This window comes from Mustela erminea, chromosome 20, assembly GCF_009829155.1.
Source record: "Mustela erminea isolate mMusErm1 chromosome 20, mMusErm1.Pri, whole genome shotgun sequence".
Taxonomy (NCBI): Eukaryota; Metazoa; Chordata; class Mammalia; order Carnivora; family Mustelidae; genus Mustela; species Mustela erminea.
The window spans coordinates 22,168,973-22,190,024 of NC_045633.1; the positions used below are offsets into that span (position 1 = coordinate 22,168,973).

General features: G+C 58.3%; 1 protein-coding gene across 1 annotated transcript; it reads right to left on the reverse strand.

The window, feature by feature from the left end:
* Positions 1-1,079: 1,079 nt before the first annotated feature.
* CCNF (cyclin F) lies at positions 1,080-18,496 on the reverse strand. Its single transcript, XM_032328315.1, is given in 18 exon segments — positions 1,080-1,556; positions 1,558-1,817; positions 2,648-2,817; positions 3,420-3,547; positions 3,633-3,732; positions 5,360-5,447; positions 5,786-5,966; positions 6,225-6,348; positions 7,985-8,149; positions 10,338-10,489; positions 12,225-12,302; positions 12,626-12,730; positions 13,627-13,680; positions 14,023-14,276; positions 15,406-15,473; positions 16,488-16,594; positions 17,552-17,706; positions 18,396-18,496. Coding segments are annotated over 18 exon segments (2,415 nt in total). The 5' UTR covers positions 18,412-18,496; the 3' UTR covers positions 1,080-1,346.
* Between the last annotated feature and the right edge of the window lie 2,556 nt (positions 18,497-21,052).

Genomic DNA, 21,052 nt, shown 5'->3' on the forward strand with positions numbered 1-21,052 from the left:
CTCAGGGTGGTCAAAATTCTTACAGAAGCAGGAAGACAGCTCCATCGGAGGCACCCAAGTGCTCCAAGCACCCAGAAAAGCCACTAGGGAGTAGCTCTTTGTTCCAGAGCCCAGGTTCAAGAGCATTTGGGGGACACTCCTGGCCCAGTGGTTCTTTCCAATGTTCTGAGAAGAAACAAGCTATCCCGGAGTGGTCCGCCTGTCCTGGGAGGGGGGGCAGTCTGGAGCAGATCCCACTGGTTTTGGTTGCTGTACTCAGGAGGTGGCAGGTGTCGGGGAGCCTCAGGAACACAAGCAGATCCATCCTCAGCCAGCAGGTGGGGACAGGTCCTATGAGTCTCACTCTTCTGCCCTAGGGTCACCTCAGATGTTACAAATGACATTCAACTTTTTTCTGATCTCTCTGGAAGAGGGTCAGGAGACCACTCAGGTCTGAATCAGGTGCTCCTTTTTCCTTTAGTGGACCCTAAATGAAGTTAAGAATCTCTTTATAAAATTTAACGCCTTCTATCTTTAATTTTTCTTTTGTTTCCATCTTAGAAGAACTAAGGATGGAAATAAAGACATGAAAAGAAATGGCCTAGAAATTCAGTGCAAAGAGAGGTGTTCACACGGACACCACCTGCTGGGGACAAAGACAAATCACTCTGGAGGAAGGGACAGACTTCTGCAGGAGCTGAGAGTGTGGTGGGCAGGGAGCTTAGGGCCAAGACATCCAGGCCCTGGCCTGAAAGCAGTCAGGGCCTCCTACCTGGTGGTCCACTGTAGTACACAGCAGTGTGCAGGGGCAAGTCTCCCTCAGCAGGGAACCTGCCACCAAGTGAGGATGGGAGCTGACGGGGGGGGGGGTGCGGTGCAGTATGAAGACAGTCGTGTGCTCAGAGCTGTCAGCTCCCCACTGGAACCCCAAACCATATAGATGCCGGGAGGGGGGCTGTGCCAGGCCACCTGGTCACACGTGTTCTCAACTGTGAAAGCTATTGGCTCCTGGGATGGGATTCAGTTGGGGCCGGGGAGATCAGGGCATGGGCTCTAGCTCCCCAGGGAGAGCAGGAAAGACACAAGAGGGAACAGAGACACAGGCTTCCCAGGGTGGGGCATGATTGCTTTGAGGCTAAGTTTCCAAAACAAAGAATCTGAGGTTTTGTTCTGATTCAGACATTCTGATGGGAATGGCACTACCCTGGAGAAAGAGACTTAGCGTCCAGTGTTCTCTCTGTTCCCTGTGCGAGAGCCACTAGGGGCCCACAGGGTGTCCACCTCCAGCGCCCCCTCGGCTCCCTAGTGCGGCAGCAGCCCTCCCTCAGCAGACGTTCCTTGCGATGAGTGGAGGCACGTGTGCAGCCTCAGCAAGCCCGGCTCAGGTCCCTCTCCTCCTCCTCCTTACTGGGTGTCTATAGGTTTTTCCTCTTCACCTGGGGAACGCTGCTCTCCAGAAGGCTTGGAGAGCGACACTGTAAACACGACTTCTTGGCATGGTGGTGGCAAGGATGTGTGTTTGAGTTGCTGCCTGGGGACAGCGCTGAGGTAGATTGGGGAGGGCCCCCCCGAGACGCTGTCCACGGAGTTTGTGGGACTTGCGCTGCTGATGGAGGAGTACCCTGAGGTCACACTGTCCCTGCCTGGCTCCCTTGTGCCGCAGAGCCGAGGCTCAGGCCCTGGCGTCGGAGGTGTCTGGGGGCCTGGTACCCAGGTGTGCAGGTCCTGGCGTTCCCTGTCCTCTGGGCAGGCCTCCTCATCACTTGATTCCTGGCAGCAGTGCTGTTCGGGGCTCAGATAGACCACGGTGACATCAAGGATGCCACTGGGGGCCGTCACTGTGGGAGACACGGGGAGAGAGATGTGGCCACTGCCCAAGCAATGGGGTGCCCCCCTTGCCCAGTCAGGACCCCAGTGGCCCGGGTCCATCTCTTGACCAGGACAGGTATGGCTCTCAGTACAGTCCCCTGTATTGCTCTCCTTTGGGTAAGAAATTGAAGGTGGCACTCATCGTGACTTGGGGGACAGCAGGAAGCGACTACAGACTAGTCCTCAATAATTTACTTAATCTGGAGTGCCTGGGTGGTTCAGTGGGTTAAAGCCTCTGCCTTTAGCTCCGGTCATGATCCCAGGGTCCTGGGATCAAGCCCCGCATTGGGCTCTCTGCTCGGCGGGAGCCTGCTTCCTCCTCTCTCTCTCTGCCTGCCTCTCTGCCTACTTATGATCTGTCTGTCAAATAAATAAATAAAATCTTAAAAAAAAAAAATTTACTTAATCCCCAAGTGGCCACCACAGCAAGTAATGGGAAAGTTGACAGAATCTGCTTGAGCTGGGCTTTCTTCATGTTCAGCTGGTCGAGAACACAAGGGCAGAGGCTCCACAGGCAGCTCTGGAGGGGCGCACAAGGCACAGAACCCAAAAAGGGCAGCGGGTGGCACATTTCACATGACGTTCTAGAAAGATCTGCTCATGAATTCCAGACAAGGTCTCCTCCGCCTCCCTGCTCTGGTGAGGCCCCTTCACGGGCCTGGACACAGGTCTTCTCTCCTGGCCCCCCAGCCCCCCGCCTTGCTCTGGTGTTCTAGGGGCTCTGCTCTCTCATGCCTCCCGTGTGTGAATCCCTCCTTCCGAGGGGGCATCTGGGTGGTCTCTGAGTCCCAGTGCTCACCGTCACCGTCCTTCTCTCCTTCGCTTTCCTGGTCACCCTCGTAGCCAGAGCAGTAGTCCAGGCTCCAGTCCAGAAAGCTGCCCAGCAGCATGTCCTCTTGGCTGGACAGCTCCGCAGTGGGCGTGGTGACGAAGCTGCCCCTGTCCTCCTGGAGGCTGTTCTCCCGCTTCCTGCAGGAGGGAAGAGCCAGCAGCCTGGTCACAGGCAGCAGTGTGGGAGGCCCAGCCTGGCCCCCTGCAGCTGCCCACCCTTGGGAGGCTCACGGCAAGGCTCCTAGAGGCAGGGCCGGTGGCACAGTGAGGGGCTGTGCTCGGGACTTGGTGGGATCAACAGGAATTCCTGGGGTGGGTAAGGTGGGGGAAGCGAGTGATTCCAGGGGATCACACCAGAACACTGTGACGGGGGGGGTGCATGTGGCATAGACTTGGGAGACGAGGGTGGGGACAAGACCAGCCTGGGAAGTGTGGAGGGGCCAGGCCGAGAGCAAGAGCAACACCGTGTAACCGGGTGGCCCGTGGATGCCCGTGTGGGGCTCGAGACCGTCTTTGCTCAAAGCGGCCCGCTGCACCAGAGAGAGGACAGGGCTGCTGACTGGAGATGGGGCCCAGGAACCAAGGCCTGGATTCAACCCCAGCTACATTTTTTGCGGGACCTGTTGCTTCTCCCTGCTACATCTTAGGAGCCCCCTGTGTAAAAGGGGGTCCATGGAGCCTCTCAAGACAGCTGCGGGGGCCACGAGGGAATCCAGGCCCAGCACATGCAGCTCACGCACCGCTTGGTCCTTCTTCCTGACGGAGAGGTGAGGAAGGCGTGGATGTCCCCCGTGCTGAGGAAAGCCGCGGGCTCCGGGCTGCCCTGCTTCACTCCCAGAGCTGCGCACAGCTGCCCGTAGCTCAGCACCTACAAGGAGACCGGGTCAGAGGGTGGGACGAGGCCCAGAGGGGCTGGTGTCTGGGGGGGCCTTGGGGGGCCAGGGTGTGGGCACCTCTTCCTGGCTGATCTCTTCATAGCGCTTGTCCTCGAACCGCTGCTTCACGGCAGTCAGAGACACTTGCCTGTAGTCCTTGGGGGCGTCATCGTGGAAGCTGCAAACAGGGGGACATGTGAGGGACAGCAGGGCCACAGGCTGGGCTCTGGGGCAGCGACAGCAGCACCCCCAGCCCAAGGGACTCCGTTTTAGCCTCCACTTGCTGAAGCGAGAGAGTACAACAGGTGTTTAGAAACAGCCTAGCGATGGCAGGGCAGATGGGGCACCCTGCACAGATGTCCGTAGTTGCCTCATTCCAACAGCCCCCACGTCCACCAGGGCACAAATGAGCAAGACGTGGTCTGCCTGTGCAGCAGACTGCGAAGCCAGTGGAAGTGTTACATAGGTGACAGGCTGGTTCCGAAGGGCCACATGAACAGGACTGTGTTTCTCTGAAGTGTCCAGAAATGGAAAATCCAGAGAGAAGGAAAGCCGGGGCTGGGGAGCACAGGCCTGACCCACGAGGAGTGCGGGCTTTGAGGGCGCCGCCATGGTCTACAGCTGATAGTCGGGATGGCCGCATGACCAAATATGCACGGTACGCTTAAAAAAAAAGTTTCGCTGGTAAAAAGTGTTTCCAATTTATCTGATGTGAAAATAAAAAACAACTCTGAGAGGCAGGGGAACGGCCTAGTAGCAACTACTGGGAGCTGGTGTCAGGTACGGACTATTCACACCCATCATGGAGTGATGACACACACGTGGACCCATCAGCTCACCCATACTTCCCGTCCACTGGCTGTGACTAGGCACAACGGAAAACAGAGTCGGCCAACGCACATGCTGGCCCCAGGACCTGGTGACCGGTTCCCCACGGTGGAGCAAGGCAGGGAGCAGGCCAGAGAAGGGGATACCCCCAGGGGCTTGGGGCCTGGCCAGAGAGTTCCGATCTCATTCTGGATGGTATACAGAGCAGGGACCTCCCCCCAACAACAGAGGCAGTCCCTGAGATAATTCAGGGGGCAGCTGGGGAATGCGTACGTGCAGGCAGCACAGGCCTCCAGAGCCAGGGAGACTCGGGAACGGAGAGAAATGGCAGGGCCCAGGTCCCTGCTAGGATGACTGAGGTACACCTGCCAAGCAGCCAATTCAATCTATGACAAGGAGGAATGGTTGGAGAGGGGAGCAGGGGTCTGGCCTGCATAAGGCAGCGGCAGGGAATAGGTCCTGGGACTCAGATGTATTCTGAATCCCAGAGGTGCCCGAGGACAGACAGAAGGCCGGAACTGTCCAGCCCCTCACACGGGGGAAGAATGTGCGGAGCGTGGATGGGCAGAGGAGCTGGCGGCTGGGGTCTGGCACAGGCACGTGTCGGCAGCAGGTACCAGAGTGAGCGGGTGAGGGACAGGGCTGTGGCAGGAAGCCATTGCAGCCGGCCAACCCCTAACCCAGGGGACAAGCTGTCCCCCGCCACACTGAACGCGGCTCAGGAACATAGCCTCAATGTTTCTAGTACCGTCAGCTGCCTGCGGGATGAGCTACAGTTGGGAGGGGCTACTGCGCTCATCCAGTGTCAAACCTGAACGGGGACGAACGTGGCCTGGCGTTTTTACATGTCGACTGTGAGAACACAGTGCACTGCGGGGAAGGTGTGTGTGGGGGGCTGCCAGCCACGTCCCCGTGGGACGTGAGCACGAAGCCTCCGTGGCGGCTGGGTGGGGGCTCGCGTCCGTCTGCAGACTCACCACTTCTGATGGAGGCTCAGGACGCAGGGTATGAGGTCTTCGCAGGAGAACCCGGTCAGGTCCCACAACCGTGGGGTCCAGGGCTGTGCTGGGGAGGAAAGCCGGGTGTTGGGGCCGTGCTGATGCCATCCCCGCTCTGCCCCCTGGCCCCCACAGTTCTGCCGTGCAGTTTCCTGGAGCTCGGGGTTACAGACGCCCCAGGCTCACTGTCGGTGGTGCGGGAATACTATGCTGGAGTCCCCTGTTCAGCTCACCCCCACAGGACAGCTACCGTCCATGCCTGTGTCTCCTGGTCCGGGGCGGGCATGCTGCTTTGTCTCTCTCCCTCCCCTTTGTATGAGAGTCGCATCCCGTGTCCCAACTCAGGGGACCCCCAGGCCCTGGCTGAGCCCCCGCTGAGCAGCCAGCGGAGGGCGGGATCCTTACTCTGCCCGTGCATCAGCCTGGCGAGCAGCAGGGCGGCGGCGGCCAAACGGGCCGGGGCGTACACAGCCAGGCTGGTGTGCAGCAGCGAAAGCTCACACAGGAAGCTGCACAGGTGCTGGGTTCTTGGTGCTGCAGGGACCAGCGTCAGTAGGACATCCTTGTAATCCACCACAGTGGGGACCTAGATGGGACGGGAAGGAGACATGTGGTCCTGGCAGGCAGAAAGCTCACCCACCCACTCAACAGGGCGGCGGCCTCACCCACATTCACACGGGCACCAGGGTCACGGTAACCAGAGGCAGCTCCGGCCTCAAGCCTTCTGGGTCCAGGCAGACCTTTTGGAGCAGGAAAGCTCACACCGAGCAGGAGCCCCTGGTTCCTCCTGTCCCTCCCATGAATTCAACTCTGATGTGAAAGGAAACCGCCAATGGGCACTTACCCGAATCTTCCCTTCCAGGGCAGAGATGATCTCTCCCATCATCCGCACCAGGTCCTCGTACTTGTAGGTGTTGTCCGTGAGCCACACAGCCTCGCGGATCGTCAGGATCTCCTTGCTGATGAACCTGGAATGTCAAGAAGGGGTCTGAGCGCTGAGTCTGCTCTCCCTGGGGGCAGCCATCACTTGAGTCCCCAGTGACGGGGGGTGGGGGTCAAAGAGCAGATTGAACTGCCCACAGCTCCCAAGAGGAAGAGATGAGCTCCTGTGACCCTGTCCCAAGGCTCTGCAAAGGAGGCGGGACTGGTGCCGGCTGTGGGAGGGGCCAGGCTCCAGGCAAGCCAGTGTCTGCACGAGGCACCCACGAATGACCCTCTGGTGACCTGAGGATTAGGCCACCCTCTGCAGAGCGCACGTAAACAAGAGCTTGAACCTGGAAGCCAGGGAGCCAGCAGGACGGGAGCTGGGGCTGGTGTGTCCTCAGCACAGGCGTGGCCACAGGAATCTCCATTGTCCCTTAAGCAGGCAGCCACCCTGTTCTCTACTCTCCAGCGGCCCCAACTAGCAGGGAACACATTGGTCTGGCAGACTGCCAGCAGGGGAGCAGGGCCACGCTGGTGGTTGCTCTGTCCTGGGGCCTCTGTAGCCTCCCCATTCGCTATAGGCTTGGCCAAGAGACGGGAGATCAGAGAGCACAGGTGGGCATCTCTGCCTCTAGATCTATATAAAGCATCTCACTGCTTGCCAGTTGGCGGCCCAGTAACTCCATTCCTGATTACAAGGATGTAATGATGCTGCTTGGGCATGAGGTGGTGAGGCCCGTCTGTTCTGCCACCTCTAGTGAGAAGGTCTGGACTCAGGGTCCCATGAACACACCCTGCCTGCAGTCCCAAGCCCACACTGGTCCCCTAGAGACCGCAAGTCCTATTCCTCTCACGGCCTTGTGACGTAGCGCACTGCGAAGTTGGACATAGTGGGCTCAGGGGTCACCAGGGGTGGCAGAGACTAAGAGAGGAGCTGGAGCTTTCCATGACCTCGTGACATACAAAAACCACCCAAACAATGTAAGCCTGGAGCCCCTGCCTCTGGGCTACATGCAAAGGAAGTGCGCGTGTTTGAGCGTACCCCACTACGTGTGGCGAGCCTGTCTCTCACCCCCACCCCCCCGCCGGCTCACAGACAAGGACAGCCAGTCTGCAGAACGCTGCCAGGGGCACAGCAGACCACACGGAATGTAAGAGAACAAGAACAGGCAGATGCTTCCAGGGCAAAACTGGGGCAGAGACGTAAGCTGGTCCCACATGAAGAGTCAGAGTTGCCAGGGGTGCAGGCAGCTGTCTGAGGAGGCACCCCATGTTCGCGGTGGGACTGGAGTGTTCTGGGAGCCGGTTGGGGGCGTGAGACCCTCTAACTGCTGGTCTCCGGTGACGCAGGCTAGAGAGCTCGACCGCTGAGAAGGGTCTTTCTATGAGCTCAGCAGGGAGACCCTAGAGGGCAGGTCTCCACATCACTCTCAGGGGCCTGGGAAAGAAGGACCCGGCCTGTACCACCGAGCAAGGCCATTCTTTGGGGTCCCCGCAGGCCAGGATGAGTGGCCGCCCACACGCCGAGGTTCGGTCACCACCTGGGGAGAACTACTCTGCTTGCGCTCTTCCCGCAGCTCAGACCCCCATCTGGTGAGGTGCGACACTGAAGGCTCAATTTCAGCACTAAGCCCGCCGGGGATGCCCGTCCCGCAGCCCCTGCACTGGGAGGCTCCCTACCGGGTACAGATGACCATGCAGGCGATGCCCAGCAGCTGGAGCCTGTACCGGGGCACCAGCCTCCGCCGCAGGTACCGGTCCACGCACTCCACGGTCAGGTGAAGGCACAGGCTCGTGAAGTCCTTCATGGTGGCCACTTCCACCAGCCAGTCAATCAAGATGTACCTACAGGACAAGCACCAGCCCTGAAAACGAGGGCGAGAACCCCATTCCCACCTGGCCCACCCGTACTCAGAGAGTGAGCAGGTCATCTGCAGTGCTGTCTATGTACCCGGGAACTCGTCCCGGCCGGAGACGCTGGCTCCAAGGGGGCTGAGAGGGCCCCAAGGTTGCTAGGTTCCTAGAAGGAAGCTGGGCTCACACACCTGTGTCCCCTGCCTTCTCCCCGGGGACTGCCAGGTACTGGAGGAGCCCAGACACAGGTAGGGGACAAGGGGGGCCACCCTGTAGGGCTGAGGGTAGATCACAGGGCCGGGGAACAGTCACGCAAAGCTGGAAGACCTCCGGCCCTCCTACAAACCCAAATCCTCCCCAAGGAGCGGCCTGTCCACAGGGTCATTTATCTCGACCCTCTGCAGTGGGGCAGAGAGCAGGAATGGAGCTCAAGGTGGACGCCCCTGAGCCTGGCACTGGACTTCTTAGGCACCCTGCACAGACGAGGGGTCCCTCCTCTAGGGGGCTTAACCTGGGGCCAGCACCACAGACCACACATGGGAGTGCTGGGTGCCATGGCAAGGACACCCGAGGGTGTTCCACGCCTCTCTGAACAAAGGAGAAGAGCCCAGGAGCGAGAGGGAGAAGACACGTAAAGCTGCCGAGTTCCAGGCAAGAGTTCCAGGTGCTGGGTAGAAGCATCTGTCACAGGGCAGGAATAGGATGTAGGAAAGAAAGACAGCCTGAGACAGACAGCCTGTGTTTCCCCCGGAAGCTGGAAGAGCGTGTGAGTGCTGCCAGGTGTATGAGGTTTAAACCAGCCAACACTGGGAACAGAAGAGGATGCCGCCCCTACCCAGACTGAGTGACCTTAACAATGGGACTTCTAAAAACCAACCACCCAGAGTGCCTGGATGGCTCAGTTAAGTGTCTGTCTTTGGCTCAGGTCATGATCTCAGGGTTCTGGGATGGAGCCCCATGTTGGGGGGCTCGGGGGGCAATTCCTGCTCAGCAGGGAGTCTGCTTCTCCCTCTCCCTCTGCCCTTCCCCCTGCTCGCTTGCACACGCTCTCAAATAAATAAAATCTTAAAAAAACACAACCAAATTGTACACTTTAAAATGGCTAAATCCTAGACCAACATAATGTCGTATGTCAGATACACCTCAGTGTAAAAAACAAAAAAGGTAGCTGTGGCTCGGTATAGAGAAAAACGAAAAGAAGTTCAACTCAAAGGCTGAGGTGATGTTAGTATTTCAACAAAATTCTGTTGTTCTGGAAAAGAAGAAAGTGTCCCCAAAACAGAACAGCCACAGTCCCCCAAAAAAGGGCTGATGGAGAGGGGTACAAGGTGCTCTCAGGATACACATTCCCACAGGAGGAGGAACAAGTGGGAGAGAAGGGGGCCGCAGCCGCCGGCACTGGCCCAGGATTCCAGAGCACAAGGGCTTGCTGACACAGGATATGCGACCCCGCACCGTGTGCGTGACACCAGGTCCCTTTAGGGAAGGCACGATCCCATTAAACACAAACGTCTACTGAGCACGTCCTAGGAGCTGCTGGAGTACAGCCAGAGCCTGGCCCTTCGAAACCCAAAGCATGCGTTTAATTAATTGAGTGATTTTTTAGAGATAAAGTGGAGACAGGGAGAGGGAAAGAGAGAATCTTAAGCAATCTCAGTGCCCTGAGATCATGACCTGAGCCCAAATCAAGAGTTGGACGCCCAACGGACTGACCCCCAGGGCATTCCTTCAAAGCATATCTAGAATCTGGTGGAAGCTTAAAGTATTATTTATATCCCTGTTATTTTCGATCGTCTCCCATGATGCAGTGAAAAGCCTCAGCGGTAGGTGGGCCGCAGGAAGCAGCAGGGCATGGGGGGCTGGAGGCCACCCCCAGGGCCGCGGACCCACTGACGCCCACACAGGGCTGTGTAAAGAAGATGTGGTGTTTTGGCTGCTGAAACCGGTGATACAAACGTTGTCATTCTAGAAAGACGCTTCAAATGGTTTAACACGTTCTGAGGATTAAAAAGGAAACAAGCACAGACACTCACGGGGGATGTTTTCTCTTCGAAGCCCTGGATAACACCCGGCGGAGGCTCGGGTGGAACAGGACAGGCAGCCCCTCTGCCCCCGGAGCCCTGCCACTGCTCAGCCTCGCCCACCGTCCTGAGCAGACGCTGGCCCTCGAGGTCCTCACCTCATGGTGTCGCTGAGGCCCTTCTGCACGGAGAAGACCTGCTGCTTGCCCATGGCGCGGGAGGTCTGGAAGAGCTGGCGCACCACGCTGTCCGAGGCCTTGGCGTCGAGGCCCAGCTGGCTTCCGTGTGCACAGGCTTTGGCTAAAGACAGCTGCGGGGACAGACACGGCTGTGAGCGTGAAGCCACGGGCTGCTGAGGGAGAAGACAGTGTGGACACAGGGGGTGTGTACACCTTCTCTGCCTTCCAGAAGCAGCACAGCTCAGGTTTTAACTACTCCTTGTGAAATAAACACCACATCACGTGGTAACGGACTTCAAGAGGGACAAAACGTGCATAATGGAGTCAGCGTAGCAAAGTGGCCAAAACCGGCTGGAGGTTCAGATGACTTGGCTTTAAAACCTGGGTCTGTGTGAACGCCACAGGCAAACGAACTGCTGTGTGCCTCAGTTTCCCTTCTCACAAGGGCCTAACGGCACCTGCCTTGGTAGCTGGGTATGTGGGTTGACTGAACCGCATCCTCCACTTGGCATGGGCCCCGGCACCTCTAGGCCCTCCAGTGGTAACTAGCAACCATTTCTAGGTATTTCTTTCCAGATGTTTCCACGCATTCCTGATCATAACGCAGAGGCATTTATCTTCTCTCAGCTCACTTAGCGTTAACATGGTTTGGGGCACCTGGGTGGCTCAGAGGGTTAAACCTCTGCCTGCGGCTCGGGTCATGATCTCAGGGTCCTGGGATCGAGTCCTGCATTGGGCTCTCTGCTTGGCAGGGAGTCTGCATCCCTTTCTCTCTCTGCCTGCCTCTCTGCCTACTTGTGATCTTTGTGTCAAATAAATAAAAAAAATCTTTAAAAAAAAACAAAAAAAACATGGTTCCTTAGCATATGAAACTCCTGTAAGCACGTTTCACCTGTTCCTCATTCTGGGGTTTGATCTGTTTTATTATTTTGAGGAACATCTCGGTGCAGCTGTTTCGGGGCTGGACCCCGTCTGCTTACATGGTCACCCACAGGGGCAGCCGTGCCAAAGTATTTTCTGAAAGGTCCACGTGGATTTTCATACCAGCTAGGAGAATGTTATTTTATCACATCTTTGCCAGCAAAAAGTGCTATCGTGAAAAAAGTGTGTTTTCAGAATATTAAGGATCCACTCAATACGCACAGAGAAAAGACCTACATACACACGCTATTGTTGAGCTGTGGGCCCCGATGACTAGCACTGAGGGGGCACACTGCCCCGGACTTGGACCAGCTGTTTCTATTTCCTCCTGTGCGGGAGCTCGATGTCAGAATGTTGCTATTCTTACGATTAGTTAGAGTTGCCGAGAGAACCGTACTATTCAGTGCTCTGCTGCAGATCTGCTGACTGCCTGGGACACAAACGTCGCTGCATCTGTGAACTGTCAGGCTGGGCCACCTGCTGCTCTGTAATTTCTTCCCTCACTTTTAGGGCAGAGGACTCTCAAACACTGCCCCTGATGGGGCGACAAGAGCATTTCTACCTGCTTGGCAAAGGGGGACTGTCTTTGATTTGTCCTAAACGAGAATTCCTTACAGCTGTAAGAGGAGAGCACCAGGAGAACACCCCCGGCAAATCCCTTGTGTCCTTGTCCTAACCCTGGCTGACCCAGGGAGCGGGACATCACGAGTGCTCACAGCAGACAGCGCGAAGCGGCACCCAGGAACAGAGAGGCTGGCTTGGAGGCTCCTGGGTGAGGCGCAGGAAGGAAGCACTGGCAGCCCCCCCACCTCCCGCAGCAACACTCCTGGAAGGCCTGGTGCTGCCCTGGGCCGGTCCTACTGCCTCTGAGTGGGAGCCCGGGCAGTCTCCATACCACGGGCCCCACGAGAGGAGCTGGACGGAGAAGGCCGGCTCCTGCCTCACCTGTGCTTCCCAGCAGCCTTTGGCCGCGTAGTCCCTGAGTTTCCGGAAGCTGTGGAGGCATCGCCCGGGATCTGACATCTGTCAACGGGAGAGAGGCACCGTGCTCTTACACAGTTGTGTCTCTGGAAAACTCAGAATCAACCCATCGAATCTTAAATGTTCTTCCCAATACGCCCAGAGGGTCTACGGCTTGGCCTCCTTCCCAGACCCTTATCTAAGAAATGGTGGTGGTTGCTGGGGGCAGCTATGCAAGCAGCTGCTGGCCAGAGGCTCCTGGTGCTCAGGGAGCTGCCGAAGGGTCCGCCCACCCCCATGCAGACGCAACCTTGCCGACGGCCCATCTGGAGACCGCACCTTAGGCCAACACACAGCCTCCTCTCCCCAGACCCCAGCCCACTCACATCCATCCTCCTGTCACGTTCCCAGAGGAGGTACGAGCTGGCCAGACAGCCCTGATTGGCAGACTCTTCAAACAGATCCTGGGCCTGCTGCTTCCGCTCTTCATCCTACAACAAACCCCAGCATAGCAGCTTTCTTCACCCTGCTCCCAGACTCCAGCTTCTCCCAGCGGCCCCTCTCCTCCCAGACTCCAGCCTCTCCTAGTGGCCCGCGCCCCGCGTCCTGCTCTCTGCAGATACCAGCCTCTCCCAGCGGCCTCCTCCACCCTGCTCCCCCAGAACACCAGTCTATGGGCCACCACGGTCTCTCCGTGGACCTCTCAGTTGTCATATTTGGGAGTCTTTCTTTTACCAAAATGAGTTAACTAAACCAGGAGTGGAAACGACTTCTCTCAAGATATGTGCTCTCACAACCACCGGGAAAGCGAGCTTCAGGGCTCTGCCCTCACGGGCCCCCTCCCTCCAGGGTTTGTGAGGTTTGTGTTTGGCTCGGCTCTGGGCTGCCAGAGGGTCAGCCCTCCATACCAGCCCTCCCAGAGGGTGGCACACAGGTTTTCCTGAGGCTTCTCCCAGGCCTCGCTCACGCTCAGTGTCCCTCCCTGCTGCTGCACCTGTCACCAGAAGCCACCACTTTCCCTGAGTTTGCTGCAGAGCTGGCTTCTTAATCATGAGCTTGGTAAAGCTTTCTTCAGCATAAGGAGGTCTATGGGAAGAGCGAGAGAGGCTGCCCGGAGCCAGGCCACGAAACCAGCCCATGGTCCAGCAAGTACTCAGACACTCTGCCAGGCTCTAGGCTGCTTCCAACAGGTGGGGCTGGCCTGGGTGTTACACCCCGCATGACCCCTCCTGCGGGTCAAGTCCCATGTACTTCCTGCTCCCTGGTGTCTGCAGCTGCCGGAAAGGCGGGCAGCACAGAAACAAGGAGTCCCGTGCTCCATGCCACGTGCTCGGGGGCCCAGGGCCACCGCGGCTGGCACAGGGTCCAGGCGGGACGGACGACTCACCTCGAAGAGACTGAGCACTCTCCCCAAGCAGTGCAGTATAGACGCCCGGTGAGTCTGAGCAGCGAGAGGAGGAGGACAAAGTGTGATCATCGGTGGAAAGAGGACTTCCAGGGCACCACCATTCCCCGTCCACCTGTCCCTATGGCCCCTGCCTGGCTCATACCCTACCCTGAGGGCTGCTCCCTGATTTCAGGCTTCGAGGAGCTGGGGTCCTGTGTTCCCAGCTGTCAATACATTTTCAGTCCAGACCCTCATGGGATTCCCTGGGAGCCCCAGTGGTGAGCCTTCCTCTCCTGCTGGCTCATCTCTAGATGCCCCCACGCCCACGCTCCCGATTTTCCACAGCTCCACTGCCGTCAGGTGCCTGGCTTTACGTGGTCCAGTGTCTCTACTCACCCTATGGGGCTCGGACCGTCCGGCATGCGGGCCCCACGTGTGTCCCTCGCCAGGACCCACCCCCTGCAGCTGGCACTCCGCCCTGAGGCTCTCATGAACCACGGCCTTGCAGCAGCTTCCAGACACCGACCACGGGGGTCGGATGAAGAGCCAGATGAAGGGCGCGGCACCCACATTCAGTCGCTCCGCGAGACTGAAGAACCGAGAAGCCTTCAGGCCATTCACCTCCGCACGGGCTTCATCAGACACAGACACTGCGGACACGGACAGAATGTTACCCCAGACATCTCTGACGGACAGGTGCACAGAAGTCTCGATGGCTTTTTTCAAAGTCTACAATCTCACGCCTGCCACAGTACAACATTGCTGGTATTGAAGGAGAGCAGAGCCCTCCAAGATGGGGGCTCCTCCCTTTCTTCCCCTACCTTGTGAATCACGTGTCCCTCACAGGGTCCTCCCAGCAGCCTAGGATCTGAAGGTCTGGGAGCTACAGCCTAAACCCACTCTAGCAGGTGTGGTGTTTCCTGCGGGGCTAATGTTCCAAATCTGGCTGGTGGCAATGGCTGCACCACGCTGTGAGGGAGGTGTGTACAAATTGCTGGCTTGGACACTTGGGGCGGGTGAGGCGGATGGTACATGAGTCCTGTCTGGAACCACTGTCTGATGGGGCAGCAGGACTGCTCCTCGCCTCTACTGCTCTCAAGAGTCCTATAGCAGGGGCTGACTTGGCAAGATGCCACATCTTTGAGCAGCAGCGTAGCAGCTCTCCCCAGGCTTTATGTGTTTGGGAGTTGCAAATGGACACCCTACAGGCTGGTTCTGTGTGCTAAGCACCGGGCAGGCACTGGGACAGGAGAAGGCTGCACGGGTTCTTTCAAGGAGCACCTGTTCCCTGAGGGGCGAAGGAGTTCAGGCACCAGGACGGCTTTGACCTGCTTGGACCTGCCTCCCACTGGAGCCGGGGCTACTGTGTTATGAACACCCCATGGAATTAGGCATTCTTTCATCGCTGCCCCGGAGTTCCAGGGAGGAACTGTGGCCAAGGAAGGAGAGGAGCCAGCACCTACATGTGGGCTGCAGGGTTCACTGGACGGAGCAGGGAATTGATGGGGGGCGGGGGGGAAGCCTGGCTTGCCTGAGTAGCCTCCCCTCCCCCACTCTAGGTCTCAAAGCATTCATCAAAACAAGGTTTGTTAAAATAAAGCATACGGACTCAAAGTTCACCAGCACATCCCACTCCTGTGAGCATAGGCTGCTGAGGGGAGAAGCCTGCAGCTGGACCTGGCAGGGATAAGGGGTGAAGGGGCGAGGAAGGGCTCATGCCTGTTCTACAAGGTCGGCACTGAGCTGGGTGAGGCCAGCCTTGGCCCCAAGAGGACTTACGGCCTTCATTGTAGAGGTAGGCTATGCCCAGCTTCACGGCAGCTTCAAAATTTCCCTTTTCGGCAGCCCTAGACCATTAAAAACACACAGCATCACCTGTGTTGTCCCGGGAAGTTCCTGTCCCTCCACGGCACCCGACGCTAGAACGCTTGTTTCCTAACTAGGGATTTTTTAGGTAATGCAGTCAAATATCACTCATCCATGACGCGCGACAACATGGACCAACCTTAAAGGCATGCCAAGCACAAGAACGCAGCCACAGAACACCACATGTTGTAAGATTCCCCTTACGTGAAATGTCCACAGCAGGCAAATCCACGGATAAGTGGGCAGATGTAGTGCTGCCTGGGACTGGGGGGATTGCAAGGAAAATAGGGAGTGGGCACCGAAGTCAAGCCCTATTTACTCTGGCTTTGCCACGGGAGTAGTGAGGATGTTCTCAAGTTAGTGGCGATGCTTGCACAACTCTGTGATTCTATAACCACTCTTTAACTCTAAAACCACTGAGTTGCACACCTTCAATGAAGAAATCACATGGTATGTGGCTTAGGTTTCAGGCGGCCTGTGTGGAGCCACCGACACGCAGGGACAGTAGGTCTAGCCACTAGCATGCTGGGGCTCCCAAGATGAGGGGCTCACACCTGATCTGACCCTCCCTCTGGGTCCCAACCCCAGCAGGAAGACGGGATCAGCCAGGGAGTAAAATCTAAAACGAGTGAAATCACAAGCTTTGAACTAAAAAATAAAATAAAAAAATAAAAAGAGGGTTGAGTAAAATTTCCACAGGGAGGTGACCTGCATTTGAATCATGCAGACTGGTCCCAGCCCAGGGGAGACCATTCGAAGCATGACAGTGACTAATGAGTCTGGTGGGGCTGGTGGCACGGATGGCCAATGACTGTGCTTCATGTGACTCCACGGGTGACGCTGACAGCCCTCAGTCCCTCCCTGGGGGGTGAGGTGTGGGCGAGGGCAACTGCAAAAGGAAAAGCCTGCCCAGGTCAGGCGCTGGGACACAGGCTGGCATACCAGGGAGGCCCAGAGACGGGAAAAAACGGAGCTGTGGTCAGGGGCACGGATACCTTTCAAAGAGCTTCAGGTTCCTTGGAGAAGGCCACAGTTCCTGGAAGCTGGCACATGCCCACACGCTGGCGTGGTTGTCCACCAGGTATTTCAGGTGGGAATGCACCTGCAGAACAACGCAAGGGCAGGGGATTACCATGGGCCCTCCCAGAAGCCCCACTCCTGGAGCCCTTGAACATGGGACAAAGACAGATGGAGGGCCCCCTGTGGATCAAAGTCATGGCTACTTTAAGAGACGGAAAAAACAAGTTTCTCGGAGGCTCTAAAGGTGGGGACAGTGCTGCCAGAAGGGGGAATAAGCATCCAGACTGAGAAAGGGGGAGTCGCCCCCGTAAGGGTGTATTCCCTACTTGACTCTAACGGGAGCAAGTAGAACAGAATTATGGTTTGTGCTCCTCTACCTGGGGCTTTGCCAGTGGGAACATAGCTGGCGTCTGGAGGTCAACGGAGGGTCTAGAAAAAGACCAATAAACTCAATACCACTCTGGTCGGAGGCAGGAAGTGCCTCAGTTGGGAGCCCTGAGCCCAGGCGACCGTTTCAGGGGCTGGAGTTTCCATTGCTATTGAATACTCAGCACGCGTGGATATTATGACCACACAGAGGTGGCTTTGGGAGTCAGAGAAACAAGTTCCTGGTGTACTCTTCCCACCAATTTGCTGTAAGCCCTTGAGTAAGTCAGTCTGAAGGAGGCTGTTGAGTATGTGCAAACTGACTCCCAGGGTCCCTTTCAGGGCTCGATACTACATGTGGTTTGTCCTCGTGAATGTATTTTTGTTTTCTTTAACGCTCTTATTCTTAAGAGGTGAGAAATTCACCACCACGTTAGGGTCCTTTCTCTGTCAGACATCACAATGAACGGATTCAAAACATACTGCACTATGTTTCAGCTTTTCGATTGCAACAACCTCAAACACCTAGTAACAACATCACGCTTGTTGCCTCTTCCCTCTCTCGTAGCCAAAATGTTGTTCTGACACTGAAGAACTGAAAGCCCTGATGGGACAACCAACAAGTCAGGCCAACAAGCTACAGGGCTGACGCCACTTTAATCTGGCGACTTACAGCTCGGACAGCCAGGATGTCCCCAACAGAAAGCCACTTCAGGATATGAAAGAGCACATCTTCAGGGAGGCTCAAGATGGTTAAGTTTCGGGGTCTCCTCTTTATCCTTCGCTTTGTAGGGTAACAGAAACACTTTGCACACCGGCAGTGGATCACTGAAGAAGAACAGCAGAATGGTGTCGGGGATGTGCAGGAAGGGAGCTGCGCTGACGGGCACAGTTGTATCTGAAGACGACTGAACAGAAGGAACCGGCCGCATTTCTGGTCCCAAACAAGCGTTATTTAAAAGAGTGGGGGCCCACGGATTCCCGCAGCCACAGTCATTCATTCAGAGTCAGGAAGTGCTTAAGGCAAACAGGAGGCTAGCCTGGAACTTGGCTACTAGGACGAGAGCGGCCAGGGCGGAGGCTGGTTCTGCCCTCCGACCCCTGCCCATCTCCGGGACGATACAGCAGGAGCCCCTCGCCCCGCTCACCTGGCATCCTCCCCGCCGCCCGCCCGCGGGACCCCCTCCGGAGGCCTTCCTGCCCTGCCCGGCTCCGCACCGGGATCGCCTACCAGCAATTACCCGGCCGCGCGGGGCGCCCGGGGCCCACGGGGTAGCTGGATGGGGCGCCACACCGTCCTCGTCCCCCCGCTCTAGGCGGGTCGCGCTACTTTCCGGCCGGGACAGGTGCCCGGCGCGGGGTGTTCACGCCGAGCCCACTTGTACCCGCGGCGCCGCCAGGCATTTAAACCGCGCGCCCGACGAACGCCGCTGTGACACCCCGCACGCGGGGCCGAAGGGCCCGAGCCGCCCCGCCCGTTGTCCGCCCGCCGTCCGCCGCCCGCGCCAGGCACTCACCACCGCCGCTCCCCATCGCCGTCGCCGCAGCCAACTCCGTCGCCCGCGCCCCCGACGGCCGTCAGCCCCGCGCGCCCAGCGCAGGCGCAAACCTGCCCCGCCGCCCGCCCGAGTTTTCAAATGCGCCCGGCCCTCCCATTGGCCGGCCGGGGGGGGCGCGCGTCGCCGGGCCGCCGGGCCCCGGCCCCGGCTCCGCCCTCCCGCCCGCGCCAGGCGCTCGCGACTGGCCACGCCAGGACGCGAATTCGAACGCCGGCCATTGATTGGTGGATTCCGCGCGGCCGCCCCGCCTCCCCGGGCGGGGCGGGAGGAGTCCCCGGGGGAGTGCGGCGTCGCCCGGCTGGCGGGGGCGTCTCTGTGTGTGCGTGAGCCCGGGCCGTTCCGGCGGCGTGGGGACAGGCGAGCAGCGTCCGCGGAGGCCTCTGCGCGCCCGCCGCGCCCCTGGCCCTGGCCCCGAGAGGCCGCGCGCCCAGCCTCCGGGCGCGTCTGGCGGGAGACTGCTGCTCGGACGGCCGGGCCTCGGAGGGCTGGGACCGGAACGCCGCCCCTCCAGCGCCTCGGCCGGCGCCTTCTTCCCGCGAATTGTGGCTCCGGCGTCCCTCGGGCAGAACGTCGCCCCGTCTGTCCCCGCTGTGTCCTTCCTGTCCCCCGGGATCCGGCTCCACTGGCTGCCGCCGGCCACCCCAAGCATCGTGTCAGTCAGGACTGGGCAGTGCCCTCAGGCCGGGCCCGTCTTTCACGGGGGGAGCGCTGGACGGAGGAGGACACTACTCACCCGCGCGCGCCCCCAGCCAGCCCTCCCTTCCCCTCCCCTGCGGCCGGCCCCTGGGTCGTCTGGGCAGCCGGGCAGCCGCACACGAGAGCCACGCTGCCCGTTCTGCCGCAGGGGGCAGGGAAGTCCACGGACCGCCGCACCCGAGGTGTGAGCGGCCCCCCGTTAGGCCCCTGGACCTGGGGTTGAAGCAGAGTGGACGGAGCCCAGCGAGTGGCCTTCGGGGGCTCCTCAGACGGCCTGTGGCACCCAGAAGCATAACGAGGAGCCCAGGGTGGACCCCGGGCTTCTCATCCTTCCTCACACCTTTGGTTACTGGGCTGTCTGCCTCCCCTGCCCTGTGGCTTCGTTGCTGGGCTCCCCCAAGGCAGTGGCATGCCCTTTCAGCCTGGATGCGGGGAGCACCTTGAAGGGATAGTAAACCATTGTCACCATGCCCACTCCCCTGGGGAGCCCAAAACAGCGTCCTTGCTCCCTTAAGTCCCTCAGGTGTCCTCTCCCTGCTTCCTTATGTCGTCATTTTTTTCTTCTTTATTCAGTGGTAAAGTTTTCATATTTTTCGAAAACCAGTGCTCTTCTCTTGGCCATGCTGTGAGCCCTCGCCTGCAGCTTGCGTCCATCAACCTGGCAGGAAGAACCTGTTGGGGGGTGATGGGGTGGAGGGGGGTGCCAGAGCCTGTGGGGGTGACAAGCCGCTCCCAGAGGGCGAGGAGAGCCCATTTCCTATGGGACACCCCCCACGCAGGAGGGTTGAGAACTCACTGGAAAAGTCTGGATTGTCGGGGGTCTGGGAAGTTCCCAACTGGAAGAAGATGGTGGCTGAAGTCATGGGGTGGGGGGTGAATGAGAATGATTCAAGGACAGCAGGGTGCAGAGGGGGGAGTGACGGGAAAAGGCTGTGTGTGGGACCCTGTGAAATGCCCCAGAGCAGACACAAGGAGAGAGGGTGGAGAGACCAGCGGGGTGGCCGCCAGGGGTGGAGCAGTGCCGCAATTTGGGGTGACTGGTGATGGCAGGTAGGAAGTCTGCTGAGGGTCAGGAGACACCGCTTTCCAGGAGCTTGGCTGAGAAAGGAGGGAGAGAGCTACCTGCAAAGGCTGGAGAAAGGCTCTGTGACAGGGCACGTCCCAGATGAGTGCACAGAGGCTGGCCCGAGCCTCGGCCTGGAGCACACAGGCCTGCACTCAGTGGTTGTCACACCTGAGCGGCGTCAGAAGTGCCTGTTAACACGGGGTCCTTACAACACAGATTGCGGGGTCCCACGCCAAGTATTTCCAATTTACCAGGTCTGGGGTGGGGCCCAAGAATCTGGGTTTCTAGCATGTTTCTAGCTGCTGCTTAGGAACCCCACTTTGGGAACCTCTCTGTGACTTGAATCTTGGCTCCACTTCCTGTTAACTGTAGGAAGTGGATGGATGTCTCTTAAGTTTCAGGTTATTCATCTGAGTAACACTTTATGGGTTGATGGGCTGTCTTGTGCAGGCTCACCCCTAAGATTTGTAAGGACCGGGGCGGGGGTGTGTGTGTGTGCAGAGATCAAACGGAGTCTCCCGAATCCCGATACTCAAATGCCGAAAAATTAAGACTTTGCTTAGCAAACTTGTCAATCTCCTTTCTCTTGCTTTCAGAAGGACGATGCCATGAGAACCATGGTCACCGCCAGGCCACTGCACCTTGAAAGGACATGGCAGGTGCATCTCTGAGGCTACTTCCAACAGCCAGGTCTCAGGGAGGCCGTGCAGCCAGCCAGTAGGACTCAAGGGGATCGTTTTCCACTGAAATGGAACTAGGTTCTCCGCCAGGCCTCTAAAGTGAGAGGGCCCAGTCTCACAGAGAGCCACCCAGACCCTGAACTGAGCTCACTGGGTCTACGAGCTGCTTTTGT